At 31.3% G+C, this 23,985-nt stretch overlaps 1 protein-coding gene across 2 annotated transcripts in view; it reads left to right on the top strand.

The window, feature by feature from the left end:
- Positions 1-3,371: 3,371 nt before the first annotated feature.
- Positions 3,372-23,985, top strand: part of LOC111632082 (transcription factor E4F1-like) — a 56,508-nt gene continuing 35,894 nt past the window's right edge. Inside the window, exons 1-4 of one of the 2 annotated variants that reach the window (XM_023376436.1) lie at positions 3,372-3,429; positions 12,634-12,747; positions 15,487-15,672; positions 15,785-16,129. In XM_023376436.1, coding sequence (XP_023232204.1) covers positions 12,681-12,747; positions 15,487-15,672; positions 15,785-16,129 — 598 coding nt within the window. In that variant the 5' untranslated portion in view covers positions 3,372-3,429; positions 12,634-12,680. Of the gene's footprint in view, positions 3,430-4,011; positions 4,066-12,633; positions 12,748-15,486; positions 15,673-15,784; positions 16,130-23,985 lie in introns of those variants that run through there. The other variant, XM_023376435.1, reaches the window with a different exon arrangement.

The raw sequence follows: 23,985 nt of genomic DNA, 5'->3' as shown, positions 1-23,985 counted from the left end.
TTTCTCTTCTTTTCTTGCTTTGGGTCTATAATCCTTTGAGTCCCAACTCCAGCTTTATTTAGTACTCCTTCCAGCGTTGCAAGATTTGGCTACTTTGCGCCAAATTTGGCTACCTTTTTATTAGTTTGGCGTAAAAAATATCATTTGACGCATTGGCTACTTTTTGGGTTACACATTATTTATATATTAGTTGAATAAAAATGCACTTTAAAATGATGTTTCATTACTTTTTATTAATTAAAGACCCAAATAAAACAAATATTTGTGTTTTTCAAATAAATTTTTGTTTATCTCCTTTATAATAAATGAATTTATTTATTTCTAAATAAAAATTGAAAGTGTCTGTAGAAGTAATTTTTTAAAATATCCTTATTCGTAATAAAGTTTTAATGCTTATTACTATAATCTGGACATGTTAGTTCTTAAATATACTTGTATATTTAAGGATTGGGCCAAAATATACTTGGGCCACAAGTATATATATTATACTTGTGGCCCAAAACTCCATGACTTCTTCCAATGTGGCCCAAAGAAACAAAAATGTTGGACACCCCTGTTTTAGATTATGTCTATTCAAAAAGGTTTGTTTTGCAGTATATATTATAAGGAAAAATCGTGAAAACTTCATTGTAAAATTGCAATGTGTTTAAAATTCTATTTATCAATATTTGGTAATTTTTCTTAATTTTTAAAATAAACATTAAAAAAAACAAAACAAAAAGTTATTGATGTTTCTTGTATGAAATATTAATAACTTTTTGTTTGTTTTTTTGTCTTTTCGTCCCTTAGAGCTCTAAGGGATCTTAGAGCTTCGCAACCAGTGTGCAGCGGCACAGTGCCTCCAAGAGGATGGGAAAAGCAGAGTTTTGGTGGGCACGCGAATATGATAAATACATGTTGATTCAAAACTGACTATTACAAGTTTGTTGACACTAACATTTGGGACAGAAAGAATTCTAACAAATCTCAAACTTTTACACCATTGCAAATCCTACATTTCCTAGAATTTTGTGGCACACCACAAATAAAAATATACAAAAAGTATAGTATTATGCACGCGTTTACTCACAAACTCGTCTTTAAAATGTGTCTCTTTTTATCTCTTGTAACTAAAAGTTTCTCTCTTCTATTTATTGAAAAACATCAAATGTTGATGATGATGAGTTACTTAAATTCTGTAGTTAAATAAATNTGTTGACACTAACATTTGGGACAGAAAGAATTCTAACAAATCTCAAACTTTTACACCATTGCAAATCCTACATTTCCTAGAATTTTGTGGCACACCACAAATAAAAATATACAAAAAGTATAGTATTATGCACGCGTTTACTCACAAACTCGTCTTTAAACAGAAAGAGTCATATTTTACAGAATGTGTACACGTGTATATTTGGTAAGTCGCGTGTTATAGTCGCCATCTCAATCTTTGTGAAGCTGCAAGTATATGTTATTACTGTCTTGTGCACTTACGACCATGGAGTCGAAATTCCGATCACGCACTTTTCATACTAGAACTGCGAGATACTTCGTCCGAGTTGAAATAAAATGGAAATAAGAAATAAGGAAATCGATTATAAACTAATTTCAAATATTTTTATATTATCACAAGAAAAATAAAAAAATAAATCAGTAATTTTTTGGTACGTACAGTACTTTGTACCTTCTATACTTTTTGTATATTTGTAATTGTGGTGTGCCACGAAATTTTGGGAAATATCTAGGTGCGTTAGTAAAAGTTGCGGAACACTGCCTTAGAATATAGACAAAACTGGAAACGGCATTCCCACCCCTTTACATTTACGGTTTCGGCCGAAATTAATTCAATAAGGCGATAGAGTGAAGACGTTTCGAATCGAATAAAATTTGTCTTACTGAATTAATTTCGATAGGAATCATTGCCGTTAAGAACCAACTATTAATGGGTAGTCCATCACGGATACGTTGAGCCCCATCTCTCAACACGCGGCCATCTCTATTGTAAGACTGACCGAATCAACGATGGGCATAGAAAAGTCCTTTCTTGATGTTCATTGGACAGAGAGTCAAAAATAAGAGAAAAGAAACGAGTATTAAAAGATAATTATATATTTTTTTAAATATTTAAATTAAATCATAAATATACATTTTAATAAAATCTATATCTTACAGAAATAATTTACATATCGGCCGCTATCAATTTATGACGCTTTAATATCACATATCTAAATACAGTATATTAAATTATGTGTGTATGTATGTAGACTATCATTACAGCTGTAATGATAGTCTACCGAACTTAATTTCGGATTAAAGAGACATACATACATAGATCATAATAACAGCTACCAAAAGTGATATTTAGAATTATATAAAATTACTTGTCCTGACTGATTGAATGACTGATTCATCATCGCCCAGAGCAAACCGCTGAACCTAAAGAGGTGAAATTTGGTACACAGTTAGGCTGTGTACACATTAGACGTTTTGAAACGCGCGCTTTGGTGACGCAAATTTTAAAGAACCAAGAGTTCCGTATAGATATACACAATCAAACGCGCGCTTCTGGCCAAGCGCGCGTCAAACAAGCGTTGATAGATTTTGGTTAGAACGCGCGTTTCGCGGGCGTCAGCCGCGCGCTTTGGGATACATTCCTGTCATGTCGTACATTCGATCGCGCGTTTTCGAATAGAATGGACGCTCGTTGGCCGAAATGGAGAACGATCATTTCGATACTGACCTATTTGTTGATGAAATCCAAAAGAGATCAGTTATCGTCAAATGATTTTATAGACATTCTAAAATAATTTAAAACCTTAGGTTCATATTGTCTTAGTTTTGGATACAACGTCACAAACATTCCATGCATCAGTCTATCTCGTAATATTGGGTGCACCCAAAATTCTCTTTGCATCTGCAATCGTCTTTTACAGCGACGATGGAGGAGGCACACACAAGCAATTACTTTCACGTCCATTTCCAAACTGAGCCAGTGCGAACGGTCGACGAAAGCCGAGCTAAATGCGCGGTGTGTACGCAGCTAACGCGCGTTTAACGCAACGCCCAACACTTAATGTGTACACAGCCTAAGGGTACGTCATGAAAACGCACACTAACAAGTAAGAAGGGATTTTTCGAAATTCCCCCGCGGGGGGAGAGGGAGAGAATTAAGGCTTAACGGGAAGAACGGCTTCTACTGTACTATTTTAGATGCGATTTTTTGTTTTCAACTACGTTTAGTCTTCATTGAGTACTTAGGTGTATTAAATTGATAACATTTCAGACATTGTTATAAATATTTTTATATTTCGATTTTAAAAATGTTCGAACCGTTTTAAATTCGAATTTGTTATTGCTTATTGGTTCGATTATAGAACGATTGTAAACGTTCCAGAAAATTGATGAAATTGAAAGTACAGTAATTCGTTTGATTCTCGGCAATTCTCAGCGGTAGGTGTTATATAACAATTACTATGGTCTATGGTTGTTGAAATATTGAATATAAGTGGGGTTTGCTTGCAAAATCCTCGCGGGCAAAGCCGAGGGTAACAGCTAGTAATAATATATATACGAAATATATAAATACATTTCTTTTTTTTAACAGTTTCCGCCTTGTGGGCACAAGAAGGCCTCTTTTAGCAAGCCAATTATGGGTTCGGTCATGCCCACAATGTGGAGGTAGGGTGGTTCCGACATATCCGGACCATCCACCCCCGAAAAATTCCTGGGGATTGTTCAATCCGTTCGGATTCGATCCCGAGTCCCCCAGAGCGGTAGGCTTAACCGCTCGGCCATCCGGCCGTCAATATATAAATACAGTAAATACAGTACAGTACTGTATTTGGAATGATCGTATGATGTCTACGATCATTCCATTTTCGGAAAAATATATTTTAATATTTAATATTTTTAATAAATATAAAAATTTTTATATAAAAATATTTGACATCAATGAAAAAATTTGTTGTAATAATAAAACTCGATTACGTTTAATACGCGATTAAAATATATTTAAATCGAAAATATATTGTAAAGCCATCTAGTGAGAGAAATTGGAAACAACGCCATTATTGCCGTCAAAATAAGGTGAGTATGGTGGGGGTTCTTACGGCAATTATTTCGCCAAAAAGTAGAAGAATTCAAACCAGAAGCGCGATTTTTATTAAGTCATCTTATTTCGATAGTTGCGAAACCATTAATTTTAATTGGATAATAATAATAATGAATTGTTCTTTTAAAATTAAAACAATACGTAATATATTTTAGGCTTAGACAAACGTGTTTATTATTCCATTTAAAACATAGACATTTAGGTTTAATTTTTTTTATTTTTATTTTTTTAATGAAAATTTTATCTAAAATTACAAAAATTTAATTAATAATTTTTATTTTTGTTTCTTTCTCGTATATTTTAAATTTATAAATAAATTATATGACGAGTACTTTGCCTCTTCGCTTCGTACCAAAAAAGCACGTGATAATTAAAAAATATGTCCATTTCATATTCAAATTTTTCATCAATTTCAGTCAATCCGATTTCGAAAAATAGTTTTTAACGGGAATATTATTGAATTTCTTTGTATTTTTTTAAAATTAAAGTGTCGGGAGATAATCGTTTTTGTATTAGAAAGATGATGGAATAACATTGAATGAGAAAATTAGACAATACGTTCTTTTAATAGTTTCTTTACTTTGTAATGCTTATCATTTTTTAAAGGATACACACAAAAGTTATCCAGTAATTAGATTTTAAATGGGTCATATTTTATAGTTGAAATGAATCTTCTGTCAATTCTTTGTTTTGGTTATTAAATTGTATTAGAAGGTTCATTTTTGATGTTTTATTAGTTTGTGTTCAATTAAAAGAATATTTATATATTTGAATTAGTTTTCACTCAAACATCTTGTTTTTAGCATGTTCTGTGACCAAAGATAGTGATTGATAAAATGAAATGTTTTATATTTATGTATTGCAAGTAGTAAACTGCAAATTGGAAGTTATGAACTAAAGTTAGCAATGCAGAAACTAGTGTTGTGGAAAGAAATTTTGTCTGAAGAAGTCGTCTATGTTGTATAATGTAATAAAAATGTTTTGGTTGTATAACAAAATGCACGATATATTGCTTTTGAATAAAGACAGTAAATTTATATTACTAAATGTCTAAAATGGAACTATTTCCGTTAAGTGTCAGAAATCGGGGTGTTATTACGTGGTATGGTTACCGTGTGAGACGTAAGACGACCGTTTCCGAACTTACAGAAATGGAGAACGGTGTGTTTGTGTTGACGGGCTACATTGTACTGGTGGATCTGGACAACTTTATCTGTTGTGTGTATTTTTTGGTGTCCCTAAATTACTTTTTATGCAGAGGAATTGGGGAACGAATTGATATATTTAAAACTAGAATAAAACTAATCTGCTTTGAGTAAAAATGTGTTGTATTATTTATTGAGTGACTTGTGTCGTAACGTGTTTTGGGCATGCTTATAACTTAAATGCAAATGCATTGTAATTCTAATATAATAATATAAATTTGAAGCTTATGGCATTATTTGTTATTAATTTTTGTCGTTTTAATAATTAACCTTTGTAACTATGAAACACTGTTAAAAACCATTCAATTATAAAAGACACTTTCCATGCTTTTCTGCATCATATCTTTATTAGAATGCATGTTTTTGGCCTCTTCTTGGGGTCTGTATCAGGTTGTAACGAATATCCAAATCAAATGTTTAACACATTAAGTGCCATGTGTTGCAAATATGCAACATGTGGCACTTATAAATAGAAATAATTTTCAAATAACTTTTTAATGAATAATTCCAAATAACATTTGATAACAATGGTTAAATGGTATTTCACAGGTTCTGTCATGTCAAAATTTTTATAAAAGTTTTGATATGACAGTATCTATCAATTTTGGTGGTATGCATTATAACCAGAGCCTTTCAGAGAAACTACAAGGCTCTGGCCAGCCATGAAGAAGGGGCAGGGTCTTTGACATCATCGGGTGTGCTAGTGCATGTTTGTTAGAGTTTTACTCTTGCAAAGCTGTAGTTTGTGATGGCTCTTAATATCATAAAACGCTGTTAGCACAGAACTGACTGAACAGGCCTCATTTTCCACTTTTATGCTCTTTTTGCTGGGGATGGGATTCAGAGATGGAGGAAGGGGTAACTTTTGAGTGTGGGTGTATGTAGTGATTGACCAGAACATTCCCTCCAGCATGGTGTTGGTCAGGGTGATATACTTCTAGCCAATCGGACTGGCTCATATATCTCAATCCTCTCTGACTCCTCCTACAGAAATTTAAAATTTAATTTTTTTATAGATGTTAATTAAAATTTAGCAAATCGCTTTGTCTTTCCTATATTTTTGTCTAACATATTGAGTTGCCAAGTTGAGGCCCCTAATATTGAGAGGACCAGGGCAGTTGCCCTGATTACAACCCCTGTAGTGCTGGCAAGCTGACAGTTTCAACTCTGCAAATGTATTGTGTGAATGATGCCAGTTAAAAAAAAATGCTAAATTTTCCAAACTTCCGGATGATAGAGCCAGTGATGCATTGTTCATTTCCGTTAGAAGCAGATTGAGTGTTGGGACCATTGTATATGGCAAATTGGTTTGTGTAGGTACGGGCTAAACCATGTACCAGGTCTCTTCTGTAGCCATGTTCTACCACTATATCTTCCTCTTTGATACGTTGTAGCTCAAGTATAGCATTGTGCTTATTGGTGTGATGAGTGTATACCTGTCTGGTTAGGGCACAGAAAGTGGCAATTTTATATGATGAGGGGTCAGACGAGTTTGCTGGGATGAATGGTGGTACATAACCTGGTTTGTAATACACACTGATTTCCACTCAGCCCCTGTTGAGCCAGAGTGGAAATGAGTTGTGTGCGGCATATTGGTTTAGCCTATGCCTATGCCTATGCCAACCAGTTTGCCACACACAACAGTCCCAACACCCAGTCTGCTTCTAACAGAAACAAACAACACATAACAGGCTCCAGGAGCACCATAGTACTGTTCAATCAACATTTCAAATCCTTATACAAAGAGATTGCAAGCCAGAGTAGCATAGAAATTGCATACAGGAGATTGGTACAATATACAAGTTGCTATGCGACGCAAAAGATAAAATGGATCAAACCATAGCCCCATTCTATACCTCTAAGAGACAATACATTCCAAAGGGACTTAGTCTATATTGGCTCAACCAAACGATCAATACGTAAAAGGATATGGGAACATCAATTCACCTTGCAAACAACAGTACCCACCCAGAAGTACATGTACATGTGGACCTCCAGAACGCCAAGTTAATCAGGCAGGACTTTCAAACATCATATTCATAGCCTGGAGGCATTGAAAATATATAAAGCCAGCCTAATTGGCAATTGTATTAACTTTAAGGACTGCAATACGGTGGCACATGCTTGGAAGAGTTGAGCAAAGATAACCCATAATAATTTCATCTTCTACAATATGTATGGCTTAAAAAATTGGTTTGAATCACATTTTTACAGTTTTAGTCAAACAACTGTATAAATTTGCCTTGTGATGAGATATTCAAAATTTTAAAATGTGATTTTCAAACATCATTGTTCTGACATTCGACATTGGAAATTCAGTTTTGTTAAAAATCCTGAGGCAGGCCTTGCTGAAGGTTGAAAATGTTTGAGTTTTCGTTGAAGTGCTGTTACTGGATAAAAGATTTCGTTCGTATTTAATTAATTACCCCAGTAATTTGAGAATAACAGTTACAGTATATATTTACTTTTAGCATTTCTTGTATTGGTTCAAATGCTACATGCTGTCTTTTTTCTTATATTCTTTGTTTGTTATACAGTTGTGCTTTAATATTTTAGTATGTAAATCAATTGTATGAAATGTTTTAATATTTTTTAAATTGCTAAGTATTCTTTCTGCAAAAGAACTTGAAAATGGCAAAATAAGCAGCAAAGAAAACAATTTTTGAGGCTTGGAAATATTGAGATGTTTGCTGCATTTTTAAGGCTGGAAATCAGATTAGTAAATTTTACATTATCTGTATCGAAATTTTCAGATAAAAGATTTCCATACTTATTCTGTTCTGTTGTATACTGAGGATGTTGGATTAAATGACTTTATAACCAAAATTCATTTCAAATCTGTTAGAAAAATTATGCTTTACAAACAGACAAGTAATGAAATAGTTGAGATAATTTTTTTAAATGTTTAACTTCAGAATAAATCCATTGTTACTTATTAATATTTAACTTTTGTTTGAAAATTTTCCAACTTTTGGCATTTTTCCAAACTTTGATTTATCCAGTTTCATTTTAAATTATTGCCATCTTTTAGATTATCTGAAAGTATAACAACTATATGCAAAACTTCAAAATGTTCATGAATATCAAACATGCTACATACTGCTCGTATCTACCAATGGCGTCATATGACAAATCTTATCGTTCATAAAGCAATAATCTGCATTCACAAATTCAAACTTAATTTACCTTTTATTTTTATATTAGCCTACTTATAAAAATCAATCCAAAAAATTATGCATTCATGAGACAACTTTCCCACATTTACAAAATATCTTAGCAGATTTTCACATGCAAGTCAATTTCTTGAAATATAAGAAATTTCTGTCCAATTGGCAACATTGACTATGTGCATCTTGTATCAGTGGCATTCTTTGTATAATATAATTTGCCATCTATTAATGAAATTTTTCTATATTATAAATGTTAATTTTTTATAGTTACTTTTTAAAATTTTAAATTAATTTATCAAAACAAACTATTTTGAAAGCACTGTGGAAATGCCCTACCTTGGTATTTACCCAGCTGAATGGTGCAAGTTCAGAAAAATGAACGTTTTTGGTCTTCTTCTAAGACCTGCTTCGGGTCTTAAATTTCAAATAGATAGAACTCGCTTCTTTAAAATGTATAAATTTTAAAGTGAGTGAGTGCATTTCACAAGCATGGCAGGCCCTGTTTGATATGTCATAATGAAAACTGTTTTATGATTTCTATATGTGAAAGCATCCTATTGGTTGATTTTAGAAGATTTTAAATTCAAATTTTCATATAAGCTCTTTAAAAATGCAGTAAGCTTATGTTACGTCTATACGACACTGGGCAATTTACAATTGGTAATGTTCAAGTGGGCAAATGTCAGTTTATATCTTTATTTGCTTTTTTATAAATATTGGTAAAATATATATAAATATAAATATGGTTAAGACTTACGAGGTATGAGTTATAAGTTATGAACTACAAATTACGAGTTATTTCCGACTTATTTCGGGTTGTTTGATAGATGAATAGGTTATAAATAGTTTTCTCATTAGAAAAATGATAATTTTTAAAATTAAAAGAATTATTTTAATTATAGTACTAGTAAATACCGCAGTTTTATTAATTTTGAAAATACTGTATGAATAAGACTAGATAGTTTTCCAGGATAGAAATTTAATCAAAATATTGAAGTCAAAAATAAGTGAGATGAATTATTTGAAACTGTTGAATGCTTGTAGGAAACAATCTTTTACTGTAATCATTTTAAATCATAATATCATGATAAACTGCTAGAAAAACAAAATACGAATAAGTATCAAAAATAAATTAATGGATCCAGAATCGACAGATAACATTGCAAAGAATGAATAGCCATTTTTATTAATAAATTTTATTATTTGTTAATGGAATGTTCTCATTTCTCATTTGATTAGGGAGTCTTCTTTTTAAGAAGATATCATTGTTGTTCTGAAGCAATATATTATCTGCTTGATGATGATATTTCTTCAGGCTGTAAAATTAATTATGCTTCTGTTAGTTGGAGAACTTGCTTATTCTGCATGATTAAGCTGTAAAAGTACACTAACATATCTACTGTCATTTTGTATACCTCTCTATTCAAGAGTTGCCTTCTTATTTTTATTTTGATGATATGAAACCGTGCTTTGCTATTTGTTTATGCTTCTGACACAATATAGTGCTATAAATTAAGACACTTGGCGGATTTTCTCATCTTTATTTAGTTGATACGTGTGGAAAAAATTACACGTTTCGAGCTCTTAAGCCCCTCTTCAGTCAACTAAAACATTTAAAAAGGATATAACATACACATAAAAAGGAATACACAAGTTTTGTAAAATTTTTAAAAAATAAAACATACCTATCCATACAGGTTTTATAAATTAAAGTAGCAGTTTACTTTCGATATTTTTTCAGCAACATCAGCTTATTCACAGTATTTTTTCTTGTAGCCTACTATAATATTAGGAGAGTATACAACGTATCTATATAAAACTATACATAAGTTTTATAGTATCTATAAAACTATATTTAATTAAGGCATACCTTGAGTACGGCTGTTATTAANATCATATATTGTAAAAATATAGTAGATGTCAGATATGTAAATTTATATTGTAGAAGTTATGTAAATTCGTATTATATTGTCAATGCTTATCAAAGGAAATAAGGATTTAGTAAAACAGATTTATGAGTAAAAAGCATAATCAATTGTATACCAATTTGATAATTGTTGTCTAAGGTATATTTTAGACCAAGGATTTTGTAAGACTGTTTTATAAGTAAAAGGTATAATCAATTTTGTACAGTACAACCTTAATAACAGCCGTACTCAAGGTATGCCTTAATTAAATATAGTTTTATAGATACTATAAAACTTATGTATAGTTTTATATAGATACGTTGTATACTCTCCTAATATTATAGTAGGCTACAAGAAAAAATACTGTGAATAAGCTGATGTTGCTGAAAAAATATCGAAAGTAAACTGCTACTTTAATTTATAAAACCTGTATGGATAGGTATGTTTTATTTTTTAAAAATTTTACAAAACTTGTGTATTCCTTTTTATGTGTATGTTATATCCTTTTTAAATGTTTTAGTTGACTGAAGAGGGGCTTAAGAGCTCGAAACGTGTAATTTTTTCCACACGTATCAACTAAATAAAGATGAGAAAATCCGCCAAGTGTCTTAATTTATAGCACTATATTGTGTCAGAAGCATAAACATTCTTATTTTTAATTTTTTTATTCATTCCTATGTCTTCTAATGTGTGTTGCTATACACTCTTCCTATCAGATCATCTTTATAATCATTTGATTTAAACATGATTGTTTAAAATGATTTAACATGTTATAACTTCTTTATTTAACTTTGGCCATTAAATAAAAGTTTATTGTAATTGGTTTTAAGCTAATGTTATTTAATAATTTTTTCAATGCTTGTTTACATAAGTTTAAGGGTCAGTTTACAGTCCATTGTTATGACAGTACAGCTTGCTGAGTTCCTCTCTGTTCACTGTTCTCTACCCTGCTATCCTGGACATCGAACTATAGAGGCACACTTCTGGTCTAGCAATGCAACTCCAATGCCAATGACATGCTTTGCAGAGTTAGCTGCTGGTCAGAATTTGACTATAAACTGGATGATGATTGGCAACTCAGAGATGGCTAGTGACCTTGAAAATCTACACTGCTATTGGACTATAAACCAATTTTAAATTAATTGTTTATACAGTATTTAATTTTTTTTGGAAACTTTCAATAATAACAACATAAGAATTATTATTGTGGCTATGTAAATATAATAATTATTGATTACTGTACCAAGTGCTCTACTGGATTATAGCTACTAAAACATTTTTTAGAAGCTATGATTCAGTAATATTAGTTTATATATCTGTGATTCTGTGATATTGTTTATGTATCTGTGCTCACAGTGTTCCTGATTGTTACATGTATTTAATATGTTCATGACAGAAAAAGTTTCTTTATTCTCTTCTGAAACATACAGTATATACTACTTGTTAGATTTGGTACATTAAAATTGGTTTTACAGTATTAGGATATTATTTATGGTGAATTAGATTATAATTATTTATTTTTTGTTTGTTTTTGGATGTCTGTAAGTGATATATAATGGTTTATTATAATTCATTCTAAATTTCATCCTTTTTGCAACTTGTGACTCACATCAAAAGAAGACAGTATTTTGAACAAGCTTTTGGAAGGTGTTGTGAAGTCTGAGTCATTCATGTCAAGATTACTAGAAAAGAAATAATGTTGTAGTTTTAAAATGCAATAATTTCTGGTCTCCTAGCTAGAGTTAAATGTATTTAAATAAATAGTATTGAATTAGAGAAATAGTAATTATTTTTAGAAATAATAAACCTCAATTATTTGAATCACTGAATTGAGATGACAAATAATGATCTCCTTTTTCTTATTTGCCACTGACCACTGCAACCTTAAGTAAAAATTCTCATTTATTTAGATCTCAGTGGTTAGTGGCAAATAAGAAGAAAAAAGAGTTCATTATTTGTCATCTCAATTCAGTGATTCAAATAATTAAAAGAAGTCGCCCCTCATAGGTTTACAATAATATTTGCTATTGCAAATTATTAGTAATAAAACCTTAAATTCTAAAATTTTTTCCGAAAAATATTGAGATCATTTAGAATGTATTCTAAAGTATTTGGAATCATTTACACCCTATTTTCTTTTATAATTTTCTTTAATTATTGCTGGTTTAAAAGATGCTTTGTAAGTAAATTAACTATTTATTTATATCATTTTATTTTATAAATTTCAATTAATCATTAGTTAATGTTTTTTCTACTTTCAGTTTATGTACAAAAGTAATTTATTTCATATTGCCTGAAAATTTTTATAATGGGAAAATGGACCAAGTATTTGAGAAAATATTGTATTGAATGGGAAAACGATCCTGAACTGAAAGGTAAATGAAAAAAATGTTAATAATTGTTCAAATTAGTTTTATCATATTACCATTTAAAAAACAAGCAATTTTGTACAAAAATATGTTTGTTAAGTTATTCATTTTTATGATACATATAGAGATTCATTCAGCTATTTTAGTTTTCTGTTTTCAAAATTTAATATCCAATATGGTTGACCATTTTGAGAGTAAAAAGATAGTTGCATAAGGAATTGTCTGATGTTTTCAGGTTGGTTAAATAACTTTTATAGACTATCCTTACTTAAGCTAGGTTTGCATTGGTATACAAACTGCTATAAAGAAACAAAACAAACACTAACTAAAGCAATATGTTGTTTGCATTGTACTATGTGACACAAACTAAGTTAGAATGTGATTGGTTGAAAATATTTGTTTACACTCCCCCAATTTTTAAGAATTTCCCTCAAATTTAATGTTATTTTTAAGTAATTGAGGAAATTTTACTTGTTATTAAACAATGATACTTCTTATAGGTTAATTTAAACTTAATGTAATCAGTTTAGAAATACATTATAATACTGTTAATGAACTATTATTATTGTATTGCTATATATTTTGTTATTATATGTTGTTTTAATTGGAAGTTAGGAGGATTTATTGTATACTAGCAGATAAAAAGTAACGATAGCAAAGATTAAGATTATTACATTACAGCCAATCTTACCCGTTTTCACAGAATGCAAGAATTAGGTTCCCCTGTTTCCAGACTAATTAGAAAATTTTTAGATGGGTCTAAAATTATGTTCAACTTAACGCAAAAAACCACATCTCCACCTGTAAATATTGCACATTGCTTTCTCTTAACACTTTCATTGTTACTTAACATGTCCATTGTTGAATCCTGTCCCTTTCCCCACCAGGGGGATTTCAAAAAATCCCTTGTTAGTGTGTGTTCTCGTGACGTACCCTAACTGTGTACCAAATTTCAAGTTTCAACTCCTAACTGTGCTGAAATGCTCACAATGAAATGCTTGTATACATGCACACCATCTATTGTAGGATAAATGTACTATGCCAGAAAACTTTGCGAGAGTATATTAAACAACTTCCCAAAATTTCATGGCAATTGGATAAATGGTGTAGTAATGCATGAAGGACAGACAGACATACATTCATTTTTATATATATAGATAAGAATTTTATTCAAGACAATAATCTGGTTGACAACATTGATTACAAAGTTGACACTGACATAGATATAAGACTGACACACACAAAACAGATGATTACAAAGTATTATATAAGTCAAAGTTTTTTTTTTTTTTTGCTTAACTTTTAAGATTTATAAATTTCAGATAAAGTTATAAATGACTTCTACATCTTGCCAAATTGAAATAACTAAATGAACTGTAATAACTTTACTTCATCTTAATTTGAAAAACAAATTTAAATAAATGAGTGTGGCTGAAATCACTTTTTCAAAGATGTCTATGAGAAAACAATTATAACAATTCGATTTAAAAAATGAGCATACAGGATCATCTATCTTTTAATTTTCTGAGGATGACTTTAATTGTATTTGATGATTAGCACTTTGTAGGACCATATCTGAAGAAACACAATGCAACTGAGAATACCTATCTCTGAAGGTCAGTGTTTGGCCATTACATTAAAGTAAAAATAAATTTATATGTTAAGTTATTTTCTTCAAAATTAACTTGAGACTAAATACAGTATAGATCTTATTAATTATGTAATGAAGTCTCATTTAATCCAAGTAAAACAGAGACTATGACAGATAAAATTGCCTTTTATTGAAAATTTTGGATTTTGTTCATGCCAACCCCTCTTCAGGCTCTTTGGATTTTTCTTTGTTTTTTTAAAATCTTTTTAAAAAATTCCTCTTTAAAAAAATATAAAAATAGGATTCAATGAAATTTCATTACATAAGATTTACATTTAGCTTCAAATTAATTTTGAAAAAAATAACTTAACATAGACTCAACATCCAAGCCATAAATCTAAAGATTAATGGAATAAATTTATAGTTTATGTTAAATATTGTTACAAAACTTGCTTATATTTAGTTTTTGCAATATAGATATTTAACATCTGTGATACAAATATCACTATCATGCAGTGTTAGAATGGGTTAGTCAACAATTTATCAGATAATTGAAGAAGTCTGTAATGCAATGTAACAAGTACTTAGTAAGATATATTTATTGTTCCCTTCAAAAATGACAGCATATATATCCAGAGAATTCTGGAAAAGATGGAACTTTTTTAAACTGTATTGGAGCAATAGATGTAAAGCATGTTGTGATTCAGGCTCCTGCCAGTTTGGTTCAGAATATTTTAATTACAAAAAAAAGTATTTAGTACTGTTGTCTTGGACTGGGTAGCATAACTCACAGTAAGCAGCCATTGCGGGTTTTTGAGTTCTGTTCTGGACCAATTCTTTTCTTCCAGAATTTTCAAAATTGTTTAATAAATGCTAATTTAATTATAATTATTAAATTTATTAAGAGATGACGCCTAATGCTTACCTCTAGTGCCAAATTATTTGGTACTTAATAATTATTAGTAGCAGCAGTGTAGACCAATTTAGTCTGGTAATTGTTTGCTTTACTATTAGCATAAACAACATATAATCTCTTACAGCAGTTTAAAACTTTTTAATAGTTTATGCTTAAATTACTATCAAAAATATTTAAAACTACAGTTTTAAAGTATAATTTTAATGTAACTAATGACATTTTGTTTTGTGATACATAGATTGGTTGAGACCTGTTCCCGGAGATGTTACTAGAGCTTTCTGCAGATTTTGTAAAGCTATTCTTCGTGCTCACCATTCCGATCTTTTAGTTCATACACACACAAGGAAACATGTAAGAAACACATCAATTTTTCTTACTTCTTGTAGATTTAGAGATGCTACAGAAGCCACCGATGAGGTTGCAGGTATGTGCATAAATATTTAACTAATAATTTTTTGATAATAAAATAAATAGATTTTCTTATTATATCAAAGAAAAAATAATAATTAAACTTTATACTGTTTTCTTTGAAATAGATGATAATTCAGACACTCATCTCTGTGGCCGATGTGGAACTCGGTTCAAAAGTTTATCAACTTTCATTCATCATAAAGTAGAAGAAGGTTATAGACTATTTTACTCGCCATCTGAAAGAAACCAAACATTAATTCTTCCGCATTTACTAGAGGAACGAAGTGGCACCGTTGATAATAATAATTCATTATTTTCTGGAAATGCAAGTGAAGTGCCTAGTTCAAATGTAACATCTGTTTCTATGACAATTGCTTCACTTCCTGAACAATATTCTGATAATGAGAATGATATTGAAATTAATAATAAAAATGTAGATGATGATTGTCAGGAGACCACAGAATTTACTGGTAAGATAATCTAAAAATTATTATTTAATTTTAATACTAATAAATAAATTATCATAAAATATTTTAAGATTTAAATTTATTATCATTATTACATCTTTAGTAATATAATTTCTGTATAATTTTGTATTCTGCAATATTTTTAAAAAATTATCCCATATTATTAAGAAAAGCCAGTTCTATATTGAATAGATAAAACTATAAAAGTATATTTATTTATTAAGTCAATAATCTTTTATGTCTAAGTCCAATGCATGTAACTGTAGCAGAATCCAGCACAAATTATACCTACTAAAAATAATGAAAACCAAACATTTTCAACAATTTCTAAATCATCATCTTTAAGTTAGTCAGTCAAACATCAATGTGAAAATTTGAATGTCTAAAAAATGCATGAAGCAATCATTTTATTTGTTGGAAAACACCAATGTCATTATTTTTTAAGTAATAAGATTTAATTGTACTTCAAAAATAGACCTCCATGCTTTGGAGAATGTATCTACATCTCTGTAATTTATTGCCATGTCCCAAAAATTAGCTTTGTATATTTCAAGAATCCTAGATGTTTCAGATAAGTCCAGTTCCTACTAGAGTGTATTAATCTTGTTTCATTGAGAAGTACCATTATTTTGTTTTCAGATGCAAATGTTACTAATGTTGTGTCATGGGAAGGCCCTTTTGGGTAGAATAATGGGGCTCCTTGATATGCTTGTAAAAAGATCAAGCTGTTGCTCCTATGTAGACCCATTTCATGTTGAATCCGTTGTTTATAATGGGGATAGAATATAACCCAGATGAATTGTTTGTGTTGGCATTCTGTAATAAAGAGAATATAGTTGGGTTTCACATATAGGAGATACTAAGTTGGTTTGTTCTTGCAATTTGTTTCTATATATAGAAAGATATTGGTTAAACCTGATGACTTTATGGGTTTTAGATTCATCCTTCTTAGATGTGTAACCAGTTTGATGTTTATAGATGAGATTCTGGAAGAGATTGGAAGGATACCCATGTTGTTTTGCTCTGCTTGCAATATAGATTAGTTCTATCTCTCTGTCAATGATGTTGGTGCAATGAGTGAAAACTTTTTTGACTAGGGTTTGTAGGTCAACATTTTAAATATATATATATATATACTGATCTATAGATTTTGTTGGAATGACTAATGGTTTATACTCCAGTTTTCTACAAACTTTAGTTGAAATGTGGCCATCTTTGAGTGTAAGAAGGATGTCCAGGAAATGAACTTGGTGGTAGCTTTCTTGCTTAACACAGAGGTTAAGACCTTAGGGGTGGTTGTTGATGACTTTTAAGAACTGGTTTAAATCAGGTTTCTGTCACCAGATTATGAGAACATCATCAACATCGGGTGTACAGAACGATTTGATCATTGAAAATGTGAGCACTTCTTTCTCAAGGCGATGGAGAACTAGTTCACACAGGATGCCCACATACCAGACTGCCCATTGGGACACCTCTGATTTGCAGGTACATTTGCCCCTGAAATTGGAAGAATGAAGAATAACAAATAATGTCTACTAACTTCAAGATGTTTTGATGGGGTTTCTACGACTCAAAAGTATGTGTTATTAGGAAATCCTGAAGTTTGCAAAAACAAGATTTAATCTTGATTGAAGGGAAGAGAGATTCAAAATCACAAATGATAAATTCCTCGTTGATTAAGAAAATATTGTCTAAATGTTACAACATTTATGCCTACAACTAGAATTAAAATATTTCATTTTAAGACAGTTTCTTCTATCAATTCTTTCCAGATTAATTCATAAAACTTTTTTTACTGTATAGGTGTCCCTTATTAAATTTTGAAATAATAATTAACCAACAAATAATTTTGGGTCAGTTTAAAGTTAGTTTATTTATTTTAACATTCCAACCAGATATAGATAATTCACAACATGAAGATACAAACAGTTCTTCATTAAAAACCAATTATTTGTTGATCATTATTATTTGAAAATTTAATAAAAATAAATTAATTCTTAGGACTTTAAAATTCATCTAAGTGTACCTTACTTTAATTATGGTGTGTTTGTTTTACAGCATTTTATTAATACACTGCTTTTCAATTGTATTCATGTGTATTATTTTTGCAACTTGTCTTATTCTTAAGTGGGCTTTCAGTAATTTTTATTTATTATTTTTACTTTTGCATTATATTTTACGTGTGGCACTATTAGACACTTAATAAGTAATAGTGTAAATATGTTTTTTAGCCTTTTATTTACACTGGTGAGTGAAAAAATGCTGTTTTTCATTTTTAAGGTAATACAGTGGGTGATCGGTTAACGAACAATTCGGATAACAAACACTTTCGCGAAAGATTTTTATGATCGGACAACGAACACATGTTCGAATAACGAACATTTTACTGAACAAACATAAAAAGAAGCGACGGAAAATAACGAATACCGATTGACTTTCCCTTGTCTTCAGGTAACAATTCAAAACTTTTCGGAGCACGGGAGACGTCAGCATTGATGCTCAACCCGATACCAATCGGATGGTATAATATTCCTCCGAATTTTGAAACTCTCCCTTGTAATTCCAGCTTTTTGTTTACATTTCTGACAAAAAATTTTTTATAGTCTTTGCAAGACTGTCAGACGGGCACTTGTTAAGTTTTGCGTCGGATTTTATTTACGAAAGGTGAAAGTTTAACTATCCCATTAGATATTTGTTAACATTTTAACACCAAATTTCAAATTTTATCCGGGCCTTGCATTTAAATAATTTTTTGTGGGCTAGTCGATTTCTGTTCTCTGAATTTTTGTACATGCTTTTCTGAACTTTTTATTTAAAAAAGTAACTGATAATATTATGGAGCCTAAAAAGAGGAGTGTCAACAACTGTGCTCACCATAGAAACCAAGTAAGAGATAATAGCCAAGATAGAAAGTAGGCAAAAGATGTCTGATGTTGCTAGGCAGTATGGCTTGAACAGGTCTACAGTAGGCACAATCTTAGCTATGAAAGATATATCAAGAAGTCTCAAGCTGCTAATGGAGTAATGAAACTCACATCTGAGAAATAAAGAGCATTAGAACTCACAATGGAACCTGAAACTGATCTGACGACAGAAGAACTCCAAGAACTCTCAAATGAACAGCACCAAGAAACTCAGCGAGATGTGTTTTCTTTTGAAAATGAGGAAGATGAAAGAGGACCAATGTCGACATCTGCTACTAAAGATCTTTTGAAGAAGTAGGAGGATGTCAGAACAACGATCATCCAAGTGGCATCCAAACCAGAATAAGGTTAATGGGGTTGGAAACCTCTACAATTACAATACTATTAATTACTTCCGAAAAATCCTGAAGAAATGAGAAAAGTAATCAACATTGGACAGGTTCTTTAACCCCCACAAACGGAAAAAACATGACTAATAAAAATGCAAGACTGCATATATGTGTATCTTTACTATTAAATATAAATAAACGTAATAAAAAAGTATATATATTTTTTTATTTTTTGGAGTCTCTGGAACGAATTAATCAAATTCCCATAAAAACCTACGGTAAATCGATAATCGGTTAACGAACAAAGTTTAGGGACGGATTATGTTCGTTAACCGATCACCCACTGTATTTGCTTTACAGTAGTAGTCTGAAGCTTAACCTGCCATATTAGCAAGATATGCCTATAATTAGTAATACTGAGAATATAAACGCATATGTATATCGCAGCCAGATTGTTAATTTAGTCCCTTTACAAAGCGTCTAGCTATTTGATTAAATGGCGCCATTTTATAAAAAAGCTAACTAACCTTCAGCCACTTTACAAAGAGGCTAAACCAAATCTCACCAGATAGAATGACATTTCAAATTCTACAATACAACTGGTCAAATGATTAGCTGCTTTACAATGCAGCATTAGATAAACTGCCAGATTTGTAGTATTTACTGATTCTTACCATATGAATGTCTGTTGGCATATAGTGCCAGCAGACATTCATTGATGTGGCCTCATCTAGTATGTCTGTTTAGCTAAAATTAGTTAATATTAGATATTACAATAAATAATGAGTGTGAAAAATTTATGAGTATATGGGTTTAAAGATAATTTCAACAAACAACTAATGGAGTTCTATGCAAAACAGCTTGGAAATTTAAATGAACCATGGATTAGAGAAAGAGTTTTTGAGATTATTAGACATAAAAAATGGTAAGATGGCTAAAGATTCCGATGCACAGCAGATGTCTATTGATTATTATTGGTATTCAAAGTATGATGTCATAAATACAGCCAATGAAGATTATCTCATTTTTGTGGGGTTTTGAGAAGCTTAGACATCACTATGGAGTTGAGGAGTTGTTGGCCCCAATGTGGGCACCACTTGTGGGTCTGCGAAGTGAGGAGGTATCGACCTTTCAGTTAGAGGAGGACATGCTCGCTTTTCCTGTGATCTGTCAGGATGACTCGAGAAAGCCCTTTTCATATGGGGTAGTGATTTGCTGGATGCAAAGAGACTCACACAGAGACCGTAATTATAATTACACTTGAATGTGTTTATTTGACAAAGACCTCATGCTTACAGATCGGGCCAAAAGATGTCCAGTCGCTGTATGTATTCCTCCTAAGGTTCCAAGTGATGTTTCCCACCAGCAATTATTCGTTGGCTGTATGTTTCTCTCAGGGCTGCAGAGTCGGTAAAAAAACACCCGACTCCGACTCCGGATAATTTTAGTAGGCCGACTCCAACTCCGACTCCCGACTCCGACAAAATTAAATACAAAGTCATTATATGGGAGCAGAAACGCTCATAGAGAGGTACCCTTCTCTGAACTGTGAAAGGAGCCCCTGGTGTTTACCCACAACATGAAGATACAAACAGTTCTTCATTAAAAACCGACATTATGATATTAAAAAAACACAAATACACTATACATTTGATGCCGACCTTTTCTTTGAGGATCCGACATCAATGACACAGTATTAAAAACTTATCTTAAAACATCACTTAGGTCATTATATGTGGTACTTATGTATTGTAAAGTACTATATTATTTTTCCGACTTTCCAACGATTAACGACACGACTGTGTGCCGGATATAGCCGTTCCCTAACAGGTACTTTACGCGGATTCGCGTTAGTGTGCCAGGCCTGGACTTTTAGCGTGCACCGAAGTTAAATAATGACCAAGTTTGTCAATAACAAATCAAATATTTAATAAATTTCTAGTAATAAACTATTTACAAAATTTAGTAACAATCAAACAAAAATTTATTCAATGAAACTCAACAAGAATCAATCCGACAAAACTCAAATCAATCTAGTTTCTAACTTAAATCTATTCCCCTTTGGAATTCGACAAAATTCAAAGACTTAACTTATGTACAATAATTCTTATGAATTAAAGGTCCAATTCGTAACCTGAATATACTAGGAACCTTTTTCCTCAACTCTCAAGACTTTCTCTAATCTTCGATCCACAAATTGAATAACTTCAAAATCGCCTTGGAACTANTTGAGACGTTCTAAACTATCCAAATATGCTTCGAAATCAAGCTCTTTTTTTGGAGATGATGATTCCGAGTTGTCATTACATTCATTATTTTTATTTTCATCTTTTGATTTATAAATGTAAGGTAACGGCAACTTTTTCAAGCGAATAGCAATTTCACGAAGCTTTTCTTTCCCTGAGGCAATTTGATTGTCATTTAGTAAAATTCGATTCATTGGATCAACGTAAATAGCGGCTAACAAGATTTTATTGTCTAACAACTGAATCTCTCTTTTTCTCATTGAAGATAAAATCGCATTAGCAACAATTCCTCCAGTTTTGTCGAGCTGATGCATCAATGTTTTCCACTGTAAGAAAAAATTTCCAGGTGTCAAATCTTCAGCTTGTAACTTTAAGGTGACAGTATAAGGGTATGACAAGACACTCTCTAATTTTTCTGTTTGTTTCCATTGGTTTTCAGTTAATAAAACACTTGGATTGTCAAGGTCTTCAAGGAAGGTTTTCAATTCGAGCAACCGCTTAACCATTAAATAAGTGCTTCCCCAGCGAGTAGATTGATCTAAAATAATTCCTTTTCTAGCACGCCTTCTCAGAATAGCATCTATTTTAGGGGTTCTAGCTACAGTAGCTACTTGTCTTAATTTTGTAATGATTTTAGCTACCTGAGAGTCTTTTAATCCATCTCTTATTGCTAATTGCAACGTGTGAACAGCACATCGCATATGCTGGATTTGAAACATATTGGACGCTTCCTCCACAATATCATCTAAATATTCCTCTTTTTCTATTATAGGCTCGATTTGTGTGTCAATGGAGAATATTTCATGAATGTCTTCTAATGGAATCTCATTATCTTGATTCATTTTCTCAGTTATTTTTAACATATTCGAAGCATTATCTGTTACAATACACAAAATATTCTCCTTTTTAATTTTAAAATCTTCTAATACCTCTTGAACCAACTTCTGCAGATACTCTCCTGTGTGATGAGCCATAGTATCTTTTACTGCTAATGTCTTCGTAACAATTGTATTATTCTCATCAATAAATCGAACATTAATTGCAAAATAATTCACTCGATGACGAGTGCATGCATCCATTTTAATAAATATCAAGCGATCCTTCAGTTTTTTCCGGAGTTCATCTTTTTTCAAAACAGCCTCTTCAATTATAAGCCTTCTGATGTTTTCTCTATCTAGTGAAACTCCAAGTTTTCTCGCCATTTCACCGTTTAAGCCTAAAAAGGCTGGCCGTGAAAAAAAGATTAAAGGCACACTATCTTGCACCACCATTTCAATTATCAGATTTTTAAATTTTGCACCCGTCATTGTTACTGTAACTTTATCCGAAGCAAAGAATTTGCATACTTGTGTTTGTACTGAACTTAATTTTTGGATATTTTCTAATTTTAAAATAGATGAAGTGTTTCTACTGTTATCTTTTTCATTTACTTCTTGTAGAATTTTAGGATGTAGACGTTGCAAATGTCTTTTTAGATTACATGCTCTTGTAGGTGCATTTTTTTTTTCAGAACTAGCAAAAGCGCTAATCTTTGCTTCACATATATGTTTGCCATCATCATTTTCTATAATGCATTTACACTGATAATATTTTCCATCCGTAGTAAGTTTATAATATTCAAAAACTGCAGACTTTGAATTTGAAAATACTTTCTTTTCCATTGTGAAATTGTGAAAGGGTAATTAGGTATCTAACAATATTTAAGTATATAAAATTAGATATAACTCTTAAAAATAATATGTAGATAAATATAATTCATACTTACAAGTCACAAGTAAAATAATCTGAACTTGAGAATCGTAGTAAAAACCCTTTAAGTACTTTTTTCCGAGTTAACCCAGGTTAGACAAAAAGGACGCAAGTACGAATCCTGAATTAATCCTGAATCGGACAAGGAAGTCGGTCTCCCTCAGAGAAATAGTAGTAATGACCAAACAGCACGTGTTCATATTGGGATTATTCCTGGAACTACTGCACACCTTACTAGAACACCCTCCCCTCAAACCGATTCCCTTCGATGTTTACGTAAGGACGTCCCGCGAAAGTTCACCAAGCAGCTGGCTAAAGGTCAAATAGTTGTAAATTTTGGAGACCCCAGTGTCTCGTTACAACTTGTTTTTAATGCAATAAAATGACAAATAAAACATCTCTAACGATATATTTATTTTAAATTATTTCATATTATTCTAATATTTTTACTATAAAATCGCGTTGGGGGTGAAATTTTTCGCAGATACTTTTACATTTTAATTTTTCTATGGAAAACAAAAAAAGAGAAATGCCGGAGTCGGAGTCGACACATTTTTTTCCGACTCCGACTCCTCTAGCCAGAAATTCCTCCTGACTCCGACTCCAAC

The sequence above is a fragment of the Centruroides sculpturatus genome, unplaced genomic scaffold, assembly GCF_000671375.1.
Source record: "Centruroides sculpturatus isolate CEXI.00-Female unplaced genomic scaffold, Cexi_2.0 scaffold806, whole genome shotgun sequence".
Lineage (NCBI taxonomy): Eukaryota > Metazoa > Arthropoda > Arachnida > Scorpiones > Buthidae > Centruroides > Centruroides sculpturatus.
This window is presented reverse-complemented; position numbering and strand designations above follow the sequence as displayed.